The following is a 22,317-nucleotide window of genomic DNA, read 5'->3' as shown; positions in this document are numbered from 1 at the left end:
TAATAGCAGTTTGTATCTGACAGAAGACAAATGTTCAACAGCTGAGTTGTCATTACCGGTCTTGGTCAGAAGATCTTTTTTTATTTATTTCTTTGATGTTTTTCTCCTGGCATCAGTTCATTCATTGTCCAGGTGATACATTCGTCCGTACAGACAGGCAGTGACCAGCCCATCTGTCATATTTGAGTGTTTCATGGTCACTCTGCCATCTGCGGCGGTTTCCAGACGCTCTGGCTGCTCCAGAACGAACTTGTTCACCAAAACTGATGGATACACATATCTGGTCCCAAATCTCCCCTCTAACATGAAGTCCATTTTCGACTCTGCCTCTTCCACTATCTGTCCACAAGAACTGACGTCCAACCCTGCACAGCGTACTAGTGCACAAACCTGCAACACATATGACAAATGTGACAAGAGCATCATGACGCAGTAATACAGCCAAAATTCTTCTTTCTTACCTGCAAGGCGTAACGTCCGTTTACTGTGTGTGTTCCCGCAAATGCTCCCAATGCGTAGACCTCTTTACTGCTACCCGGTGGTAGCCGCTGGTACTGCAGGTGACAGCAAAAGGTGCCATTACACACGTTCACTTCGCCCTCCGTCTCGTTTAGGAGGACGAATGTGAATGAGTCGTACATCATGGATGAGATGAAGGTGGTGGAGGAGGGAAGAACTGAAGAAGCAGTTTCAGTAGGAGCAGAATCCAAACAGCTCTCTTTGTGACAGTATCCAGAGTCTGTAGCTGTAGATGATGTGGACTCACCCCTAACTACCTCCTCCTCCGTGAGCACGCTCTGCCCCACAAACATTGGGTCTAAGACTGGCACCCTGGCTACCAGCAGCCTGCCCTCTTCGGGGTCTCCTTTCTGGGCGTGGTGGTACGTGGCAGAAGTCGGGGTGTAGATACCACTTCCTGTCATGATCAGCCGGTCATTACGAATGTTGGCCGCTAGCAGGGTGATATTGGCACCTAAGCTTAAAGCCCGCTGGAACTGGATCGTGTCCAGCAGAGGGAGCTGGTTCATCCAGGCTGCGGGGAAGATCAACTGACGAACATTCTAGAAAGGGGTCCAAGGAGAGGAGGATGTGAGAAAAAGAGAAGACAGATCACAGGAATGTAGATTTGGGTAAAGAGTTTTGAGTGGCTATTGTTCTACCTTCTCCAACAGGGTAACTGTGGGCGTGTGGAACAGGATGTCAAAGCAAGTGATGAGACCAAATTTCCCGGCAAACGGTGTATCGAACGTTATGATCTCAGGTTGTGGCGGTGTGTCGAAGGCCTCCTCAAAGTAGAGGTTGTGTTTATGGTAGCGCGCCACCAGCAGGCCATCTGACCTGGACGAAAGAACATTCTGTAAACAGTTCCCATAGACGAGGGAATTATGCACCGGTCCACTTGCTGGACTTCAACTAAACTACTTCTATTTCAATGTCTGTATTGTACCTGAAAACCACGTTGGTGTTGAACTGCCATCGTCCATCCGATGGACAGGAGGAGGGGGCAGTCTTCAGGGGGCAGGGCTGCAGGTCGGCCATGTTGGCCACCAAGTAGAGGTCGTAACGACGGGCCATGCAGCTCAAACGCTGGAGAACCTGAAACACAACCACACTCAAAGGTGATCATATTAACAGACTGGCGTTGCACGAGTGAAGGCCTGAGCAGGCTAGTGTTGTCTTCATGTACGTGTATCATGTCAGAATGCCTGTTCAATAATAATGTTAGCGTCGTATACGATAAGGAATAAATCAGTCCAACACGTTCTGGGTTTTCCTCATCATTTAGTTTAGTCCCATGACTGTAAATGTGTAAACAAGATGATGGATGATAAACGTGTGTTTGCACATGCACAATTATGTTTAAACCTGTGTTTACGTAATTATGTTTACATTACAAAATAACATCAAATCTGAATGTGTGATCGTGCACCTCAGTGTTGTTGTATTTGTCTGGTTGTGTGCAGGGGTTCCAGCTCTCCTGCTGGGGGTCAGGAATGTTTTCTAGGTAGCCAGAGATGGACGAACGGCTGAAGTTAAAACCCTGAAGACCATCTTCTGGAAACACCAGGATCTGGGCATCCTGGGAGATGAGGGCAGAGTATAGCGCTTAATTACTGTAGTCAGCATACAGAGAAATACAACCTCTCCTGATGACTGACTTAATTCTTATTTCATATTTTACTGATTGTGCTTTTTAATAATTTCACAGACCACACAGAAACTGAAATACCACTGAGTGGTCGTCTGTCTAATATGAGGGATTTATTTTCAGCTGATGGGGCAACTTCAATTCTGTTTCACTTAATGGCCTCAGGTAACTGAAATATTAGTAAAAGTAATTGTGTGTGTGTGTGTGTGTGTGTGTGTGTGTGTGTGTGTGTGTGTGTGTGTGTGTGTGTGTGTGTGTGTGTGTGTGTGTGTATTATATAATTATATAAAGGAGGAGGAAAATATCTAAACTAAAAGAAAAGACTGTCATGTCCAGTCTTGGTGCAAATGGCAATGACACCTAAGGCTTTAATTCAAGGGTCTAAAGACCTACAGTAAAAATGAATACATTAGTATTAATGTTATATTGTCAGACTCAGGAACAATTGTAAAGTTTGACTTTGAGTTAATTTAGCCTTACTTTCAATCTTCAATGATATGGATGCTGGATAAACATAAGTGTTATGTATGAAGTGAACAATAAGCAAAAAGGTTTCTTTGACAGAAACAGTAAACATGTAACTCCCTCGTGAGCAGACAGACCTGCTGAGCGGCTCGGGCCGCCTGCTCCTCGTAGATGTTCAGGTTCCTCTGCATGTGCTGCAGGGCAGCGGGTCGGGACGCGGGGCTCCGGGGCTCCGGGTTCAGGACCACGTTGTGCTCGTACACAGCGGCGACGTACCAGGAGTCCACGACGGGCTCAGTCTGACCGACTGACGACGTCAGAGAGAAACTGAGAAAAACGACCACCAGCAAAAACATTGTTTCTTCCCCGAGAGACATGGATGATGTTATCCAGACGCACGAGTTACACCGTTTTTGTCTTTACTGTACATCTTGATCCACACGATCGTAGTGTGTGCAGCAGTTCTATGTCTGTATTTTTAAACACATATCCACCTGTCCTGCATGAAGTGATCCCAGAAAAGTATTTGCAACCTAGCGGCGAGAAAAACTGTCACAAACAAATAAAAAACAAAAGAAAATACAGGACAGATACAGGACATCATTCCTGCCCACTGCAATAAGACTTTATAATAAATCACCTCCAAATCAATTATTCAACTATAGCATAAAAATATTGTTTTCTGTTGTTTGTTTGGTTACATATTTGCACTATTGTTTAGATAGTTCATTTTATAGTATTATATTCGTTGTACATAATGTGCACTTTAATATTACTTTACTTGTATGTAGAAATGCTGTAGCGAAAAAAAAGGATTGAAGTACTAAATTATCTATACAATCCTTTATTTTGAAAAACCCACGACAGGACACACTAACATAACCCGGAACTTCTTTACAAATCTGATGCTTTCTCCAGGACCTGAGAAAACATTTTCAGGTCGTGACTTTGTACTTAAAGTCAACGAATGGTTTAAACATACGAGGCTCATCTCGAGAAACGGACTAATGTTTTTATTTTCTCTCATGCTTTCTGACGTCACCGTACGCGCTTGACCAGGAAGTATATTCGCATTAACACTTGCCCTGTAGTACAATGTCAACAGCCCCAGATGCACCGGCAGCAGGAGGAGACACCCTCGTGTCAAACACCAGTCAGAAGTTTAGGAGCTGCTGGAGCTGTCGGGTCCTCTCCGGCGGCGGATTGATCTTTTCTGCCGCGTATGTGTACAACGCAGCTCGGAGAGTGATGCGACAAGGCGGCCCGACCTCCATGGGCACAGTGGCGCAGATCACCTTTGCTGCTTGTGAGTGACCCAACGACGTTTCTCTTAACTTTAGAGTTATGGCGTCGATTGTCGTCTTTTGAAGTAACGCACCGTATTGTATCTGTCAGGTTTGGCTGCGTGGGGACTCGTCATCGTCGCAGATCCGGTAGGAAAAGCGCAGAGGAAGACGTGACGGAACTCATGAGCACGAACCTTCAAACAGGCTCCGACGTGAACTGCTGAGACGTTCATGGACAATATGACACCCAGTTAAAGAAGTGTGTATAGGGTTGACCAAGGGTGCGACTATATTGGAAGTTACTGATTGGTTGAATTAAAACATGTATTTAATCAAAAAAGGCAATTTTATATCGGTCATCATTGATGTTAATTCTGACAGTTTAATGCAAGAACAATTTTATCCATACCAATAAGCAAAAACCTACTTTTAGAATCATTACTGAGTATGTCAATAGAACAAAATAACATTTCACACTTTATTGAGTTATTAGAATTTGAAGCATGCTAAACAAAGCTCTAAGAATAACTACATTAAGGGGAATGCATCATGGAAGTTGGGACATTTGCTTCAAGTCCTTCAAAAGGTATTTATTAACCAATTTCTCCATTTCGGCTCAGAGCTTCAAACTGACTCGTTTTTCAAGAGCAAACATCTAAACTAGACAGACAGCAAGGAGACGATCTGATAGCAGGTAGTGGTCTAATATGAGCTCTTTTAGCTGCTATGGAAACCTCAGCCACATCAGGAGCGCTTCATTCAGCGCAGAACCTTCAAATCTATACGAATCACAAACAAACGTATTGACACCAGCATCGCCCCGAGGGTCCGTTAGTTTGAGTTACCTTTTATTAGTGTTATACTGATCTGAGCACAACAGCTCACAAGGAAGAGTTTGATAAGCATGATGCAAAAAAACACCCTAAAGTCATTTTCAGTCGCATAAATGATCATGACAATCTGATTGTTTTTTTTTTTAGGTTAAAGAAAAATATGAAAATAGAGTTGACAGTACATTTAGGCACACTATTAACACATACTGTACACAGATATGCACAATTTTTCATAATCATAGATTCATAAATACTGGGGTTAAAAAACAAAAAAGACAGGCCTTCCTGTATGGAGAGATGTGCAGAAAGTTAGAAGTGACACCTCCTCCACCGTGGGAACAAAATATTCACCTCCCAGTAAGCGAGGCTCCAGTTCATGTCCTCCTATTCAGCCAATCGGAGTCCACGAGGGCTGCTCAGTGCAAGCAAATCAATCGAAGCAGATGAGGGAGCCCCATCCAACGACTGCAGCGGAACGGGGCTCTGTCCGGCCCGTGGCCGTCCCACAGTTGCTACGGTAAGTGCTCATGACAGGACATGGGTCCCTCCAGCTGTCAGTTAATAACACAGATCTGTTCACACTCAACAGAACAGGCTTCAATGCATAAAACGCCACTTATGAGTTAAAAAGAAGCCGTTGTCTGAGGCGCCTCTGAACTAGCTATAGCCCAATGAGCTAATCATCCGGCTGCTACACAGAAACCCCCCCCGCCACTGCCCGACTGATGCCCAAAACACGATTCTGTACGAGCGGTCGAGGGGTGTAAAATACCCCCCAAACACCAAAAAACAAAACAGAAAAAACTCAGACTTATAAAACAAGTCTGTAAAATAAACATTGTACTTTTACAACAACGGAATGTTAAGTTGTTGGGATGAGAAGACATTTCTTGGGAAGCTTCTTTCATGTTTCCTACTATTAAAACAATATGAATTACTTGTTTAAGTATATAATGATTCAAAATGCACATGCATTAAAGAAAAACAAATATTGCACAAAATGAAAAGACATTTTCTCTGAATAAAAGTGGATATACCTCCATATCTCTTGATTTCCTTGTAACGTTCAGTCGAGTGAAGGGGAGCTACCTCTAGCGAGTCTCTTGGTCAGTATATACTGTATATAGTTTTAAGGCTGGTTCACTAGCTCACACTGGCACACTTTCTGACTGAAGAAGACTGCATCTTTGTGCTAAACGTACACTCGCACGCGACCGTTCACACACAATTCTACATGAGCCAAACACACTAGACCAGAGAGTACATTCTTTGATCGTGCGCTTGGACAGCCAGAGCCGAGCCTCCCACAGCTGTTTCTCCTCACAGCCTTACCTTTTAGGTCATTAAAGGTCAACTTTGCATTCTCCTTCCTCACACGATTAAGGATATGAAGAACAATAGTGTTCAGATTATCCCAACACCAAACCAGAGCGTGCGCGCACACACACACACACACACACATATGGAACAGCATGAGCTTTGGTTGTCACAGGTTATGACAGTAGCATTAAAGGGGATGTGGATCTATTCTTTGAGGATCATGGGTGGTACATTAGATGTTACACTTTGGAAAGAAAAAACAACAACTTCCTTCTCAAGAGAGGCATTGAGGCTGGAAAAGATGCAGACTATACAAATCTAAATCATCTCTTTCGACCCATTTGTTCAGTCACATTTTAAAAACAGCGCCTTTTTAACCCAGTGCTATTGACATATTTGGTTGCTATGAACAAAAAAATAAATAAAGTGTGCAGCCTTTGTAGAGAAATGTCTACAGCATGAGGGTAAGTTTGACTACAGCTGAGTGGCCAGATCACTGAGATGGTCGAGGGAACCGGCCAAAAGACAGAAGCGGGAAGGTAAGGCAAGGTGTGGGTCTACGCCATCTACTCCTGCAGTTTAAAAACAAGACAGTATTTGTGGTCTGCTCTCTGGACCAGGAGAAAGCAGCATTGACTGGCCCAGGATAAAGCTAAACACAACTAAAAAGTCCAAAAAGGAGGAGGAAAATATCTAAACTAAAAGATAAGACTGCCATGTCCAGTCTTGGTGCAAATTACAGGATTTGTGTTTGCGCATGTGTGTGTGAGAGAGGAGGGCAGAGTGTCTGTTGTTCGTCCTTCAATTCTGTCTTGACAGAAATCATCAGTAATTGGAGTGTTTTCACTGAAAAGAGTGTGTGAGGGTAGTGTAAGGGCAGAAATCACACGCATACCTCAACGTTCACGTCAAGCCCCCCCCCCCCCACTCTCACTCTTAGCTCTCAAGTCTGTGTGTTTCTAGTCGGCCCATGTCCGGTTGCCTCTGCCGTCTCCTGTCACCTCTTGAGGGAGGAGGATTTGAGTTTCTGGCCATATCGGTGGATGCGTGGCGACCGGGAGTGCAGTTTGACAAAGAGCTCGGGGAATTTGTACTGAGGAAACATCGTCTCCAAGAAGCCCTCCAGGAAAACGTAGACTAGCCGACGGTTCATGGGTTGGTACTGAAACATGTCGAAGACGCGGAGGATGCCTTTCCTCGTGGTGTCCGCTCCGATGATGTGCTTCATCTCATCTGAAGTCGGGAGAGAAGAATACAGTCAGGCGTGAGCACAAACACTCAAGGAGGCAGCAGGAAATGAAAATAAGGAACCAGGAAGAGAGCAAACAAACTACCAAATCTTTTACAAAAGGAAAGGTGAAAAGGACAGATGGAAAACAAATGAACACAGATATGATTTGCCTTCTGTGTATCCATATCCAGTTCTGTGAGGCTCAGATACACCCCTTTCGATAGTGCTTGATCTGAAGTGTTTTCCAACAATAGGTTTCAGTAGATGAGTCACAATTGGGTCTGGGTGATGACCCCAAGCTTGTTCACTCTGCTCAGCTTCTGCCAATCGGCTTGTAGCTTCGTCACTGCGAGCTAAACACTCAACAAAGTCACGACTGTTTGCTGTTCTAGCCCCTCAATGGGCACGTTTACGCGTTATAAATGTGTCAACGCAGCAATCAACGGCAATGCCGACAATTATTTATCATGTGCTAACTGCATGTATTTTTTTTTTGTTGCATTGGGAGGGGCTTAACGTTACACAGCATTGAAGCAACCACCAGCAGCCTTAGAATCGCAACGAATGACGGCGCGTATGAGCCTCCAGGCGCTCCATTGTCAGGAGAATACACAAGTTGTATGAAACGGAGCGCACCACACAAGTGACGGCGTTACAACGTGCACCACCTGTTGCTCTCACTGAGACTACAGGACATCGCTGTCACCACAGTTAGGAGTTACAGTTTGTAGCGTACCTCTCCAACAGATGGTCTTTAAAGACTGTAGCTTTAGCCGTTAAACGGCGAACTATACACGTTTTTTTTAACGTTACTGTTTGAACATGGACAAAAGAAGGAGTCGCTTGTCCCTCTAACAGGGAGGGACCCTTACTACTGAACAGACTGTTTATGCTGTTCCCTGATAAAATAAAATATTTATTCTGGTACCTGTTCAGAAAAAAAAAGAAAACTGATTTATATATTGTTGTTACCTTCCTGTTGCTCCGAGAATGCCCGTTATATTGTTCTGATAACATTATTTTTAAATAAAAGCGTGCAATACACTAGTTTTTCATTAATTATAATGCGATTAATCGCAGTTAATCACAGAAAAATCATGAGATTAATCTGTTAAATTTGTTCCCAAGTTCCTAAATGTGTTTTTTTTTTTTCAACTATACCTTGAATAAAGAAAGTAGCACTTTAGTAGCACAAATCGTACTTTCTTGATTCTTGTTGTTCCGAGTTTGTACTCATGGTTGAATGCACTAAGCGTCAGCTAAATGAAAGGCAATGTAACTAGATCAAGTGTGTGTGTGTGTGTGTGTGTGTGTGTGTGTGTGTGTGTGTGTGTGTGCGCGCGCGCATGTGCGTGCGCGCGCATGTGCGTGTGTGCATGCACCTGGCATGATGCCCAGCAGACTGGTCTTGGCAGCTATTCGTGTCCTCATGCGGATGCTCTTGTCCCGGCGGGGTGGCGTCTCAGCCAGAATACCGTTGGGCCAGTAGGAATCCCTATATGGAGCCAGAGCCACTGAGGGTCATTCATTATTCTTCTGACCTATCAGTTATTTCAAAGAAAACGGGAAGGGTTACCTGAACTTCTTGACGTAGTCTGCAACCTGCTCAGGTGAGGTCAAGTAGTCCACATGGTCCACAATTTTTCTACAAAAGGACAGATGATTCAGGTTGTGTTCTACGTGACGCCAATTAATTTCCCTTCATTTTGCACAGACGAGAGATTGTCTATATTATGTAGAAGATTATATACATAAATAAAACCTTACTAGTCTGCTCTATATATATTAAAAAAATATATAACATTTCCTTCGGCCTGTTTACTTATTTCAGTCTGACCTGTTGATGGTGTCTCCATACGTGGCCCTGATGAGCTGCTGCAGCAGATTCTTTATGTTCCTGCGCAGCCACTGGTTTTTCTCCTTGAGGTCAAATACTTCGTCCATCAGAAGCAGCATTACCCTCAGTGGGATGTTATCATCCACCTAGACACACAGATAAACATAATAATGACCATTTAAATTAATTTATTTTTAAAACAAGGAAATTAAAGAGAGGAAGAAAACAAACACGCAGCCCCCATCATGCCCACTGACTCACGTTGTCATCAAGCTGAGCAGAAACCCGACAGTGTTCAGGGTCGATGTCAGACTTGGGGAGGAGTGGAGGCACCTGTATATAATAAAAAAAAAAAAAAAAAAAAAAAAAAAAAAGGATCAATATATTTGAAGAATGTCAGCCATCACACAGAAGATTTAGAGGAGTCCCACAGGCTCCACTGAGCAGGTGAAAGAACTGTTCCTCAGTGCTACTACTACTAAATCAGAGTCTGGGTTCCGAGTGAGCCTCAGTGTGCCGAGGTCTAACACTGAACGTAAAAGGTAGTGATTAAATTGACTTCACTATATCCATGTAAAACATGTTTGTAGATGTTTTGTTTTTTGGTTCAATGTTGTTAAATCAAAAAGCTAACAAACCATATCAAACTTTTAATCAGTTATTCGCTTTGCCTTCCTTTACTAGGATGCAAAGTACTTGCTCCATGTGATGGCGTTACCTTGAGTATGGACTGTTTAATGTCCTGGCCCAGTCTTTCTGACATGCGGCCCATGTTGTCAGAGACTTTGGTCATGCCTTCAGCCAGACTGTCTGGCAGGCCCTTCACCGCGTTGGACACATTTCTCATCGAACTCCTCAGAGGATTTACAAATGTGTCTATCTGATAGGGGAATACAAACAAAAAGAAGATTTTTCAGTGTAATCAGTGTGATTAAATAAATGTGAGTATAAATCTTGACTATATATTCTAATTCTGCAGTTATTTTGTAGTAAATAAATAAAACTGAAACAATTATTTAAATAGAAAAAGTGGTAACCTTGCGTGCGAACTCTCCCTTGCCCTTGCTGTAGGCTTTGTTCTCTAGGAAGTCATATACATAAGGAATCAGCGTTGGACAGGCCTTCACCATCTCTGGGTTTAGCAGCAACTGGTACACACACACACACAAACAAAGGTTACTGATATACACTCAACAAAGTGATGCGAGACAACAAAGCCATTCATAATTTGACAAGTCAACACTAAGATATGAAACAGTTACCTGTAGGTACGCATTGAGGTCTTTTTTCCTTTTCTCCAAGAAGTCTCTGTCCATGTTGTTGAAGGTCTTTTTCCCTGGCAGCTTGAGGATCGACCCCATGTTCTCAAACTAAAACAGAATATATTCAGCACTCAGAAGGAGATGTTGCTCCACGCTTTAACCCTAATCTTACACTTTCTTCTGGGATAGAAATGTTGCTGACAACTAGTACACATACACCATTTCTCACACACACCTGTTCAGTGATCCTCATATGGAAATCGTGGAAGTCAGAGTAGCGGCGATAGGTCTTCCAGCAGTCCTCACTGCCGTCATGGCTGCGTCTGAACACGGTGATGGCGTACAGCGCGTAGGTCTTACCGTGGTCGTTGCACACCCCTGCAGCACCCCAGAAGCCGGGGAGACAAGCGTCAGCTACGGCGCCCGGAAAATACATCCAAAATGGGAATGGAAGACGAGGGGGGTGAATGAAAGCGGAAAAAAAAGGGAAAATAAAAAAAGAATGTGCATGTGGAGGGACGAGCAAGCAAGAGAAAGAATGCAGAGCAAAGGGTGTGGAAATGTGACAGAATGACAGGAAAGGTGAGGAAGGGGGAGGAGGAAGGAAAAAGGAAGAACAGAAAAACAGTGAAGGTGATAAAAACGAAAGAAATAAAGAATACTGGAACAGTATGAAGTGACAAAGCAGACATAATGAATGGAGCTAGGAGATGAAAAGTAAAAGAAAAAAACATGCAAGGAGGGACTAACATATACTGTATATATAAATATATACACAGCAAATTCCCAGATTCTCAACATAAATAGTTACAACACCCAAACACCAAGTGAAAGTCAAATAGTTTATGCTAGATTCTGGACACAAGTTGCCAGAATCGAGCATAAACTCTTAAAAGTTGCATTCGCAGCCCTGCTTGTTAACCCTTGTGAGCATCAAGCAAAAAGCTCCTGAGTGATTTAAACATACCGCCTTACACTTTTAGACTGTTGGCAATAATGCTCACAAAATGAGTGTATAAAACTGTGTGTGTGTGTGTGTGTGTGTGTGTGTGTGTGTGTGTGTGTGTGTGTGTGTGTGTGTGTGTGTGCACACCTGTGTCAGAGATGAAGGCATGAAGGTGCATAGTTTCATCATGGCAGGAGTTGGACAAGTCGTCCAAAGACTGAAATTACAAGAAGCAAGTCATCATTTAACTATGTAGTTTGCCAACAATAACACAATGCAGAGCTGCTTCACTGTGTCTGATGGGTGACAAAAACGATGCCAGGCACATCTCCATATCAGGAATTTTCTGAGCCCTGCATCAGGAAGTGAAGAAGACTTACTAAGTTTATGCTTCCTGTGGGAGAGCCATTGAAGGATTCTCCGTCGCCGTCATCGGACCCCCGGTAGCTCGGCTCTTTCAACATGTCCAACTCTGCTAGCATGCGGACATAGAGAGGACTCTGCTTGAAGGAGGGGTAGTAGCGCTCATCACGTAGCATCATCTCATACACCTGGGATAAATACGTGTGAAAAAATTGTCAACAGGGGCAAGATAGTACATACAAAATTAAAAACATTAAATAAAATATAGTGTACAGAAAAACACTAAAAGCTTTGATATTGGTATGATTCATAAAGTCCCTCATACACAGATAGAAAAGATTTTGTACATTTCTCTGGATTTCATCAAATATCTCTGGCGTGGGGTCGTCTTTCTGTAGCTTCTCCCCTAGTGTTGTTACAGATGCTTCGTCCACCTGCACCCTGGGAGACGCCTGTCCATGAAGAAAACCATGAAAGGTTAAAATTACAGGAAAGGAAACATATTTTAGTGTTAATCTTCTTTACTGCTGAAATGACTTGACTTGAAACACTCATTCGATCCCTCCCACCTTGTCTGAGAGGTATTGTTCGAAGACACCCAGTGCAGCGGCCTTCAGCAGCCCCTTGGTGGCGCTGGGCTGCTTCTTGCCATCTGTCTGCCAGCTCTGCATGGCCTCCAGCTGCTGCTGCGCCGTCACCCTGTAGCCCTCCACAGTGAGCCAGAAGAACAGCTCCGCCTGGGCCCCCGCTGCCTGCATGAAGTCTGGATCAAAGGACACAAGAGTTGGTGTCTGTCTGTCATCGCACTTTGGTTGCACATGCATGCATAGTAAGGAGTAAGGACATGCATGCATAGTTGTGGCTGCTTATTCTGCTGCTGCAACTCTTAGTTAACTTGGATAATAAGATATATGATGGAATGACGGACATAATGTCCAAGTTGTTGGCTCTTGCTCATTTTCCACACCAGTTCTGACACAACTTGGCTTTGACTTCTAGTTTGCACACATAAACACACACTGTATCGTAATCTGATCTGTAAAGTGGAGTGACCTTTTAAAGTCTCTGACGAGGTCATTTGGGACTGAAAACGAGTGCTCCTAACAAGATAGGTTTGGGCTATAAATTATAGAGAAATGGAACAAGTTATGGATTATAAAGATGATTAACAGAAATGTTCAGGATTAAGGTCTTGGGAGAACTACAGTGACATTTAGCATCTGTGGTTTGTGTGATGATGCATTTGCAGAATTACCCATGAAGAACTGCAGGGCAATGTTGTGGATGAGAATGTGATCCAGTGGGATAACACACAGCTTGCCAAAGTTGGCTGCCAGCTTCAAGGCATCGACCTCCTACACAACACAGGGACAAAGATACATAAAGGCTGATACACAAACCAGGAAAGGTCAAACTTTTTCTCCAACTCCAAAAGACAAATATTAACCAACAAACTGACTTTGCGCTATCGCAGCTGGGCCTTTTACCATCACACTAACAATAAGTGATGTATGTTTTTACGGGATCCTCCAGTATAAGTCTCTCACCTTGCCAGAGTGTAGTCTCTGGATCCTGGTCTCACACACCTTCTTCACAAACAGAAGACTGTTAATCTGGTTCTTGATCACATTGATGTCTAAAGGACAGAGAAACAGAGACATAGAGGGAGGAGATGAAAGCAATGCATTTATTTACATTTATGTCTTCCTACTCTCAGGCAAATGAAGCACCTTTCACACGTGCACTGCAACCCAGACATTATATGGACATTACCCAGAGGAGCTGTATGTGCGAACGCAAATGTCCGAATCATTTGAAGCGGACATTAAAAACAGACTTACCCTGCCAGCTGCCTATTGCAAAGTCTGTGAAATATCCGTTTGAGCAAATGTGTGATTGGAGCCGCCAACTGTCTGGAGAATTCACAGTGAGGGTGTTGATGATGTTTCTATTGCGGCAAGAAGAGGGGAAATCTATACCAAGACGCCACCGAAAATGTCTAACAGGGAACTTCAGTCCGTAAGCGCCGACGCTGAAACAGTCAGACAAATTAAAGGAACGGCAAAAGACTATGTTATGAACCAGCTAAGTGATCGCAGTGTTTTGGGGTCATGTCCTGCCCCATGCACGCTCTACACAGTGTTTCCAGTAAGGGAGAACGCATCTGATGCGGACAATCTCCTGTTGTGTGCTATACATGTGAAAGGGCCACTCCGGACAACTTCTGGAACCGATACTCTGGACCATATCCATGCTTTAGTTTCATGTGTGTACGCGTCTGTATGGCATTGAGAAAAAGTGAGTGCCCACCATCTCCGGCAGTGTCCAGAGAGCGGAGGTACTGCAGCTCTTCGAGCACCTTGTCCTTGACAGCCTCCAGCTCAGCAGGCTTGTCTGTGAGCTTCAGGATGTTCATGAAGGCTTCATAGTTACAGCTGGAGTCCTGGATCTATACAAAAATCACATCAATTTTTATATACACAACATACATAACCAATGCAGTTTCTGACCCATTTAATTTGCTTTCTTGGTTGTTACTTTTTGCACAAAATGTCAGTTAGTAATGGCTAACAGGGAGGAAGTATGGATGAGTGTCAACTCTCACCATCCAGATGACAAACTGGTTGATGTAGTCTGGGTCGCTAAGCTGGTTGATCAGAGGAAGTAGCACACCACGTGCCAGCACCTCCTTAAAAAAAACCATCACAGTGCATTTTTTAAGGTTCAATCTTGATAGTCTACACTACAAACATGCCATCACATGGTCTGGTAGGGCAGTGTAGTTTATTCAGGAGCCTTTTGTTGGCTCGCTGGCAGCCAAAGTGTATTGCATTTGGCCGGCGGCTCAAGAATTAAAAATGAACAACATACGACATATTGTGTGACTGAGTGCACAACTTTGCGCCTCGTATTCGCATCTAAGAGCAATGAAGTCACGTGTGTTGTGATCGTTTGACAGACTGTACGTGGAAGGGAGATTTTGTGTTTGTTTGTGTGCACTCACCCTGAGGAAGTATCTCATGTTCTTGTTGTGGAAATCTCCAGGAGGTAGTAACAGATACAGAAGCAACTCACACAAGTCCCGAAGAAAACCTGCCACATGCGCACGCACACGCACACGTTTAGTTTTTGCTAGCAATAAACAGCAACACTGAAAGGTAAATTACAAAAGTGTGTTTACCTTCTTCATCTGTGTGCGAAGTGCATACTACATCTCGACAAATCTTTCTTTCCATCTCCACCTCGGCCTCAAAGAAGGAGTCCACCAGCTCCTCTGTTATATCCCCTGTTCAAACATCACTTGTCATTATCACCATTAATGCCTTAATTTTCAGCATCTGACTTCATCAGAACTTTATGGAAGAATTTTTGTGCAGCACAATTATAACCAAATCGTATAATGTAGTGCAGAGAATTACCATTCGTATATCAATTAATCACCCGTGTTACCTTAAATTAGATCATTAACCCTCTGGGGTCGGAGGTCATTTTCTCGATTTTACATAATTTCTTAAGAAAAGTTAAAAAACAGTGAAAAGGTAAATGGAAGCCAAAATTAGTAACAGCTAAAGTATGACAAAACATTCTTTTACAAACTATCACACAACTCTTGCAGTATATATATATATATATATATATATATATATATATATATATATATATATATATATATATATATATATATATATATATATAAATAAAATCCAAGTCGGTTGAATGCTTCTACCCAAACACATGCTTTTATTAAGATAAAACAGACTAAAACAGATACTCGTCCAGCCTGCACAAGCATGAGACTGTTTATGCAGAAGTGTTTTAAATACAGCCGTGAGCACAACTGGAGGAATGAAACTTGGATTATTCTGCACAACGTTTTACTTTTGTTAAAACATTTACTTCAATTAAACAATACTTTTCTCTATTCTTTGATTATCCGTTCACCATGGAGGAATGTAAGAAAAGCAGTCTCAAGAATTAAAGGTAACGCTTTAGGATCAAAATACATCATCACAAACATTGTCAAAAGACAGAATCAACTCAGGAGACAAGCCAAACATACTAATTATGACTACTGAGAGTGAGGAAGCAGGTGTGTATGAATGAGTTTGCTTACTTTGCTTGTCCTCTCTGTCAGCAAGGCGATCCTGGGCTTTTCTAAAGACACGCAAATGGGTGGCAAAGTCGTCCACCAGGCGAGTGGTAAAGTAAGGCTGCCAGTCCACCTCTTTGGACCTTTGAGAGAAAAAAAAAAAAATAATAATAAAAAAAAAAAACACACACAGAAATAATGTAGAAAGTTAAAAAAACACAACATAAAAAATATTTGGTTTGTATAAAACACTCAATATTCAGACAGACAAGGCTTTTCTTGTACCGTGTAGAAAACTGGACGAGGGCATTCTGCAGCGTCTGTCTGATCTCCAATAAAAAGGACTCATCCTCGCTCAGAGTGTAGTACCAGTACTGGATGTAATCTCTCAGAGCAAACTGGATCACCTACAAAGAAATATGGAGGGGGGAAATAGAAAACACATCTAGTCAAAACAACAACCCAATGAGCTGAGATGGGTGGAGCCTGGAGTGCAAGAGAGATTGGTAAATTAAATCTCTTCATTGTCAGTGTCTAGCATTAACACCCAGAGAACAGATTACTGGACTATTATGGTCTAGGAAACCTTGGAGAATCAATCATTTTGTTGTGCTGTTGCATACAGTACAAATACAGCCGAGTAGTATTATTAAATCAAGCACACACATGAATCAATGTAACTGTCTACTGTGCTACTATATAAACTGCAGAGGGAGAGAGGATTTTGTTGTGATGGTATTTTTTGTGCGAGACAAAAGAGAATGTACCAGAAAAATCAAGACCATAAATGTCTTGCAGAGAGCACAACGCACGTTCAAGATCTCAAGGTTCACTTGCTGCTGAAATGATTAGTGTGCATTCCCAGGGAGGAAGGGAGAACAGAAGCACCGTAGTAGGGCCGTTAGTGTCATCTGACCATCACAAACTGCACCGTCGGCACTTTACTCTGCCGGCCACGCTGCTTTATGTTGTGCTTTAACCTCAGGATAGGGCGGAAAGAAAAACTGTGACTACCAGACAAAAGCGAGTAAGCTCATCTTGCCTCACCATCATTTAGAAGACGGTCTATTTATGACTGTGTTGAGCTAAAAAAAAAAATAGTAAATTACCAGCAGGGAAAAAAATTAAAAGAGTGTTGGTGCAACACTGACAGTGCAACAGTACGGACACTTTCAGTTCCACTTTCTGTGAGGAACGTTCATCAGTTTTCTTTCTGGACAATATGTCTGATAAGATTTTAGAAGGCCACATAAGTACGGCATCAACTGCTGACATGATTTAAGTAATCTTCAATGCATTTAAATATTGTTTTGTAGAAATTGTTATTAAATATAATCAATAAATAAAAACTAAAGTTGTTTATTAACTATTAAATTAATACAAATTAAAATGTATTTCTTTTGGACTTTGAGGTGGTCAGGCTAGTGTGTGGTTCACTACTCATTGGGAAGTAACTAATTGATTTTAAAAGACGCCCACAAGTGTGAAGATGACAAGTAATACAATTATAGAAGCAGAGCTGAAATTGATTCAGTGTTGAGTCAAGGAATGTTGAGGCTTTTGGGCTTTAGGGCTTTTTTCAAATCTCTCCCAGTTGATATTAATGATGACGTGTAGTCCAGTAAAGCAGCAGTTTTAGGATCCAACAGTGTCTGAGTTCTGTTGCACACGGTCCCAATCAGGCCACCTGATGCTTGTGTCTGTTCTTTTTTTTTTTTTTAAATATATTGTTTATAGTTTGAAATTAAAAGGTTTGAAGCTGTAGTTTGAAGACAAGTGTGTTGTATGTATTTATTTATTTATATGTAAAGTATACTTTAAACAGTTAATATATTGTTCAATTTTAAGAAAAGGAATTTCCTTGGCAATAAAAAAGTATCGGTTCAGGCACCGGTATCGTTTTAAAAAGTATCGGTTTAGCACCGCTATCGGAAAAAACCCAAACGATACCCAGGGCTCTCAAGTGTCACGCATTGAGCGTGACTGTCACGCATTTCGGTCTTAAGTCACGCCCTCCCGCCACACATCGTATTTCTCACGCTGAAAAAAAACTCTAGGCTATTTAATGTGCCGCAGCGCGCAAACATGACCTGGTCGCGCTGCCCTCACCATGGAGGAATCAAGCACGTCTCCCCCGAATCCCCTGCCAATCAATAAAAAGAAATGTGCTACACGAATAGCCAATCAGAACGTATCTGTTGTATCTGGGTGAAATGTAATCCCGGCCGCGCCTCCGCCGCCCCCCCCCCATTGCAGACGTATTGTATTAAAATGCAATAGTTTTAGTGAAGTGTACCTAATAAACTGGCAACTGAGCTGAGGATACCATACAAGGGGCAAGATAAACATATAAGTATAAAACTGATTATTAACACAGAGAACATTGGTCATGTGTGATATCTTAATCTCAATGCTTGACCATTCTGATTGTCAGAGGTGCAATCGTGTTGCTGGTAAAGCTTAGACACAGGGGCCAAATGCACAGTAAGTCACATACATATCACAAAAACACGCACACACACCTGTTGTAGTGGTTCATCGATGAAACTGGATCCAGTCAGTCTCCTGTCAATTTTGATGGGCTTCATCTCCAGCTTCATCTCATCCAATGTCTAAAGGAGACAGAAAGAGAGACAACCAATGAAGACTTTAGTGATCTACATGGTACGCTGATTTCATAAACACAGGAACTTGTTTGACAACTAATTAATTAGTTTGTGTAGGCGAGGTCAAAATACATGTGTGCAGGCGAGGTCAAAATACATGTGTGCTTAAGCGTGCTTTTACCTTCAGTATACCAATTTGTGTAGGTGGCAAGTAAGATTGCTCGCACTTTTCCAGGTGTCTCTCTGAGTTGATCTTTCCATAAAGCAGAGTGACCGCAAAGCCCCTGGAAAACAGAAGTGAGAGATCAGCTAAAAACTATCCATCAGGTGTTGTGGTTAATGTGAGAGAGCATGCCTCTGTAAAGACATGGTGGATGGCTTAGTTGTCTTCCTGCTCACCCTCCAATGAAGCAGAATATATAAAAAGCCAGGTAGAATATGGCAAAGGGTCCAAAGGTGACAAGGAACAGCACGACTCCAAGACCCCCCCATCCCCAGATGGACAGACTGGCCTGAAACACACAAAAACATGCAATAAATACCCTCTGTGCACTTCAGTTTATACTTTAAACCAGTCTGGAGATCATAACAGTTGGTCAGAAGAAAGACTCAGACCTCAGTAACGCCTGATCAATCACTTCCATCACTGACTTAATGGCAGATCTTTTAATAAACAGACTAAGATTACACGCCAAATATATCTAATTCATTAGTATTTTACAGCATGAACTTTTGTTTACAACCAACCATTCTATTTGGGTCTGGTATTACTTTACTGTACACAGTAAACAAACCTACAATTTAAAGTCTTCTCTTATACAAAAATCCCCACATAAAATCAATCACCCATGATCAAGTTCCCTCATAAAACGGTGTGACGGCTTGACCGCCCACTATGAAGGAAAAGTAACAATAAATCAGGAGCAAGTCCGATGATTAGACGAAAGCACCGCACGAGGACGTCATGCGTAGATAAAAATACCATTCTACACTTTAGACGTCGGCACAGGAAAGGATTATTTAAAAAAAAAGACATGCATTGTTAGAAAGAATTAGGCATAGACCGTGTGTGTGTGTGTGTGTGTGTGAGTGCGTGTACACTCGTGTGAGACATCCTATGATTTTCCTGTTATTGTCAATGCAGGAAACCAAGCTCTAGTTTCCATCTAGCAGCTCTGTGTCCCAGTTCTCCACATTAGTTCAGATAGTACAGTGGTGGCAAAATACAGACAAATATAAGGAGTCACAAGTTAAACAATATAAATGCATAGTTTTTAACTAGTTACACTGCAAGGAGTTTCTAGACCAGTTCCATAGAAAATACATTTTCTGTCAAACAAAATGTCAATAAATTAGGCAACATCAAAAAAGAATGTGCAACATACATAATGCATTTATTAGATATATGCTAAAGCCATATTCTAGTGTATTTTTTTTTTTTCAAATTCACTGTGGGCCATTTAAAAACGAGCAGCAGGTCGCAGTTGGCCAGCGAGCCATAGTTTAGCCAATCCAGCTCTAGCAGCTCCAATTGTTTCAAAGTTTACTCCCAAATATTGATATAAATATTAGTCATTGGGCAGTATAAACATTTCATGTCACAATTATCCTGGGCAAAATAAGTGTGATTCATCATCAAAATACGCTTAAAACTCAAAATGGCAAAACAATATACTACACAATCCTATATTGTCCCATCCCTAACCACTACTGACCTGAAAAAACATCTATTTTCAATCAAGCTACAGTGTTTATGTGGTGGGGTTATGTGAACGATGAGCCTGTCAAAGAGCACCACAAACTGGTTGAAGCCAACAAGTGCAAGCTGAAATAATGAAACCAAAGCAAGTTCAATAATATACAGCGTCAATGTGAGGAATGCAGTCATGTGCACAATGATGGTTACATGTGCTCACACACACTGTATAAAAGTCACACCCTGACTGTGGAGGCATCAGATAGACAAACACCATGCTGATCAGCAGTGATGGTCTCCAGCTTTCCTACATTCAGTACTAGAGTTTCTTAGATAAGCAGCTCCACTGATGGAGCCGATAGACACGGACAGAATTTCCTCCGGACACTGAGACATTGTCCTGCCACAGTCGGCTACGGACAATCGGATGACACACATGCTGCCAACAAGGACAGCCAGTTTACAATGTATAGCTTGACCACAACACATAGGGAAGCTATTGACAATCATTGCTATAGCAAACTACTGCTGAGGAATATTGTCAGTATAGTGAGACTGTGTGAATCAGGCAAATTTAAGAGTGAGAAAGGACCACTGAACACAGACAGCTGCAGCAAAAGCGTTATGGAGAACATAGTTTAAGAATTAAATTACTGAATAAATTATTGGTAAAATTGCAAATGCTTAGTTATGAATAGGAATTGCATTTCACTAAAATTGGTAAAATGTGCGACATCAATTTTAAACATCCCAAAGAAAATCTAGACGCACTACTGAGCTCGTGCCAAAGCGCACATGCATGCCTCATGACTAGGATGTCCTGATGACGTTGCATTTTGTCTCCACTCCCAATCTGGGTAATTTTATATTGAGAATATTCACAAAGTATCAGCACACACAAAAAAAATTGTGGTTGGGCCACCAACTACTCGAAGTATGACAGTGGAAGGTCTGAACGTGGTACATGACGTAGGCATCCAATTGCATAGGAGGGTGCATGATGTTATGGAAATTACCAGAACTACAGTAATACAACTCTAAAGTAATGCATGTTTAACATCTCATCAAGTTTTAACTACAGTGTTCTGAAATAAAAAACGCCCACAAAGATAGACCTTTTTGCTCATTCATGCAGGATCTGGATGCATAGTTTTCGTCATGCGGTGCTATACTCTGACATTGGTCGTCGTTGTTGTTGCTGCTGTTGTGCTAGTGTTGCTGTATGTGTGGAAGTCTCTTTTCAAACTGGCCCCTATTGTTTGTGGTGCACCGTGGTGTAACCAGTGTTTGATGGGTTACACTGAATAAAGAATCTCAATTGGAACCGGCTTCAAAAAGCTGATACTAGTCAATTAAAAAAAGGACTGATTGATTGGCTACAGTTCAGAGTTTTCAGATCAGTTTGTGACATCCCAAATCAGGACCAGCTGATCACACACAGGAAAAATGAAGACCTGATGCTGATGGCTGTCAGTGAGGACCCTGACTTCACTTACTGTAAACAAAACAACTAATACAAAGAGTGTAAACAGAGACAGGACAGCAGAACGCGTTTTAAACACATGGGTCTGGGTCATTACATTAAAGGGAAAGTTAGGATTTTATAAAGTGTGGTTGTATGAGGAACTTATGCGTAGTCTGTATTATCTACAATAGATGGCAGGCCACACACCCTCAGTTTGGAGAACCAGCACAAGCTAAGCAATGTACTGCTGTGGACGGGGCCAGCACCAGAATGCATTGAAGCCACCTAAAAGAAAGGCCCACCTACAAAAATCAACATCACCATAACTGTGAGCTATATTTAGAATATTTCCCCGCTTTCCCACAGGACACTGAAGCCGTTATCTATGCTGGCTTCAAAGCCACAAGACTCCTATGATAAAAACTGAAATTGTACCTCTCAGAACACAGGAATTGCTGGTCTAACGCTGCCTCAATCGGTTAGTTATTTTGCAACTTTGGTAAATACAAACTAACATGTTAAACACAAAAGTCACACAATAAATAACTCGGACAAACTAAGCAAACTATCCCTCCATAGAGCACACCCTGGAATATATGACACACAGCAGACAGTCACCCAACTATGGTAAAAATCAGGTTAGGGCAAATCGACATTCACTGTAATTACTCTCAAACCCTCATTAGCATGTAGCTGGTCAGTAATCAGTTCTCTAATCTACCACCTAACACATTTTGAACCAAAGATAATGTAAATTATTGTAAACTG

At 42.1% G+C, this 22,317-nt stretch overlaps 2 protein-coding genes across 5 annotated transcripts; both read right to left on the bottom strand.

The window, feature by feature from the left end:
- Positions 1-28: 28 nt before the first annotated feature.
- On the bottom strand, positions 29-2,991 carry btd (biotinidase; the record flags this gene model as incomplete). The annotated part of the gene is made up of 6 exons (XM_079232063.1): positions 29-390; positions 462-1,061; positions 1,161-1,338; positions 1,448-1,596; positions 1,931-2,080; positions 2,752-2,991. The coding sequence occupies 6 exons, from the start codon at positions 2,989-2,991 to the stop codon at positions 118-120; spliced, it is 1,590 nt and encodes a 529-aa protein (XP_079088189.1). The 3' UTR covers positions 29-117.
- A 3,625-nt stretch (positions 2,992-6,616) lies between these two features.
- On the bottom strand, positions 6,617-18,394 carry snx13 (sorting nexin 13). 4 transcript variants are annotated; one of them, XM_079232008.1, is made up of 22 exons: positions 18,305-18,394; positions 16,068-16,189; positions 15,807-15,925; positions 14,874-14,978; positions 14,697-14,785; positions 14,298-14,381; positions 14,003-14,141; positions 13,240-13,328; positions 12,948-13,047; positions 12,262-12,455; positions 12,040-12,144; positions 11,710-11,880; positions 11,477-11,546; positions 10,613-10,797; positions 10,384-10,491; positions 10,159-10,269; positions 9,840-10,001; positions 9,383-9,454; positions 9,122-9,267; positions 8,861-8,929; positions 8,667-8,779; positions 6,617-7,286 (listed from the first exon to the last, which is right to left on the bottom strand). In XM_079232008.1, the coding sequence occupies exons 1-22, from the start codon at positions 18,380-18,382 to the stop codon at positions 7,051-7,053; spliced, it is 2,667 nt and encodes an 888-aa protein (XP_079088134.1). In that variant the 5' UTR covers positions 18,383-18,394; the 3' UTR covers positions 6,617-7,050. The 4 variants fall into 4 exon arrangements, with proteins under 4 accessions (XP_079088134.1, XP_079088132.1, XP_079088135.1 ...); XM_079232006.1 differs by having other exon boundaries at positions 10,619-10,797; XM_079232009.1 differs by having other exon boundaries at positions 10,613-10,761.
- Between the last annotated feature and the right edge of the window lie 3,923 nt (positions 18,395-22,317).

The sequence above is a fragment of the Taurulus bubalis genome, assembly GCF_910589615.1.
Source record: "Taurulus bubalis genome assembly, chromosome: 16".
In the NCBI taxonomy this organism is placed as follows: domain Eukaryota; kingdom Metazoa; phylum Chordata; class Actinopteri; order Perciformes; family Cottidae; genus Taurulus; species Taurulus bubalis.
This window is presented reverse-complemented; position numbering and strand designations above follow the sequence as displayed.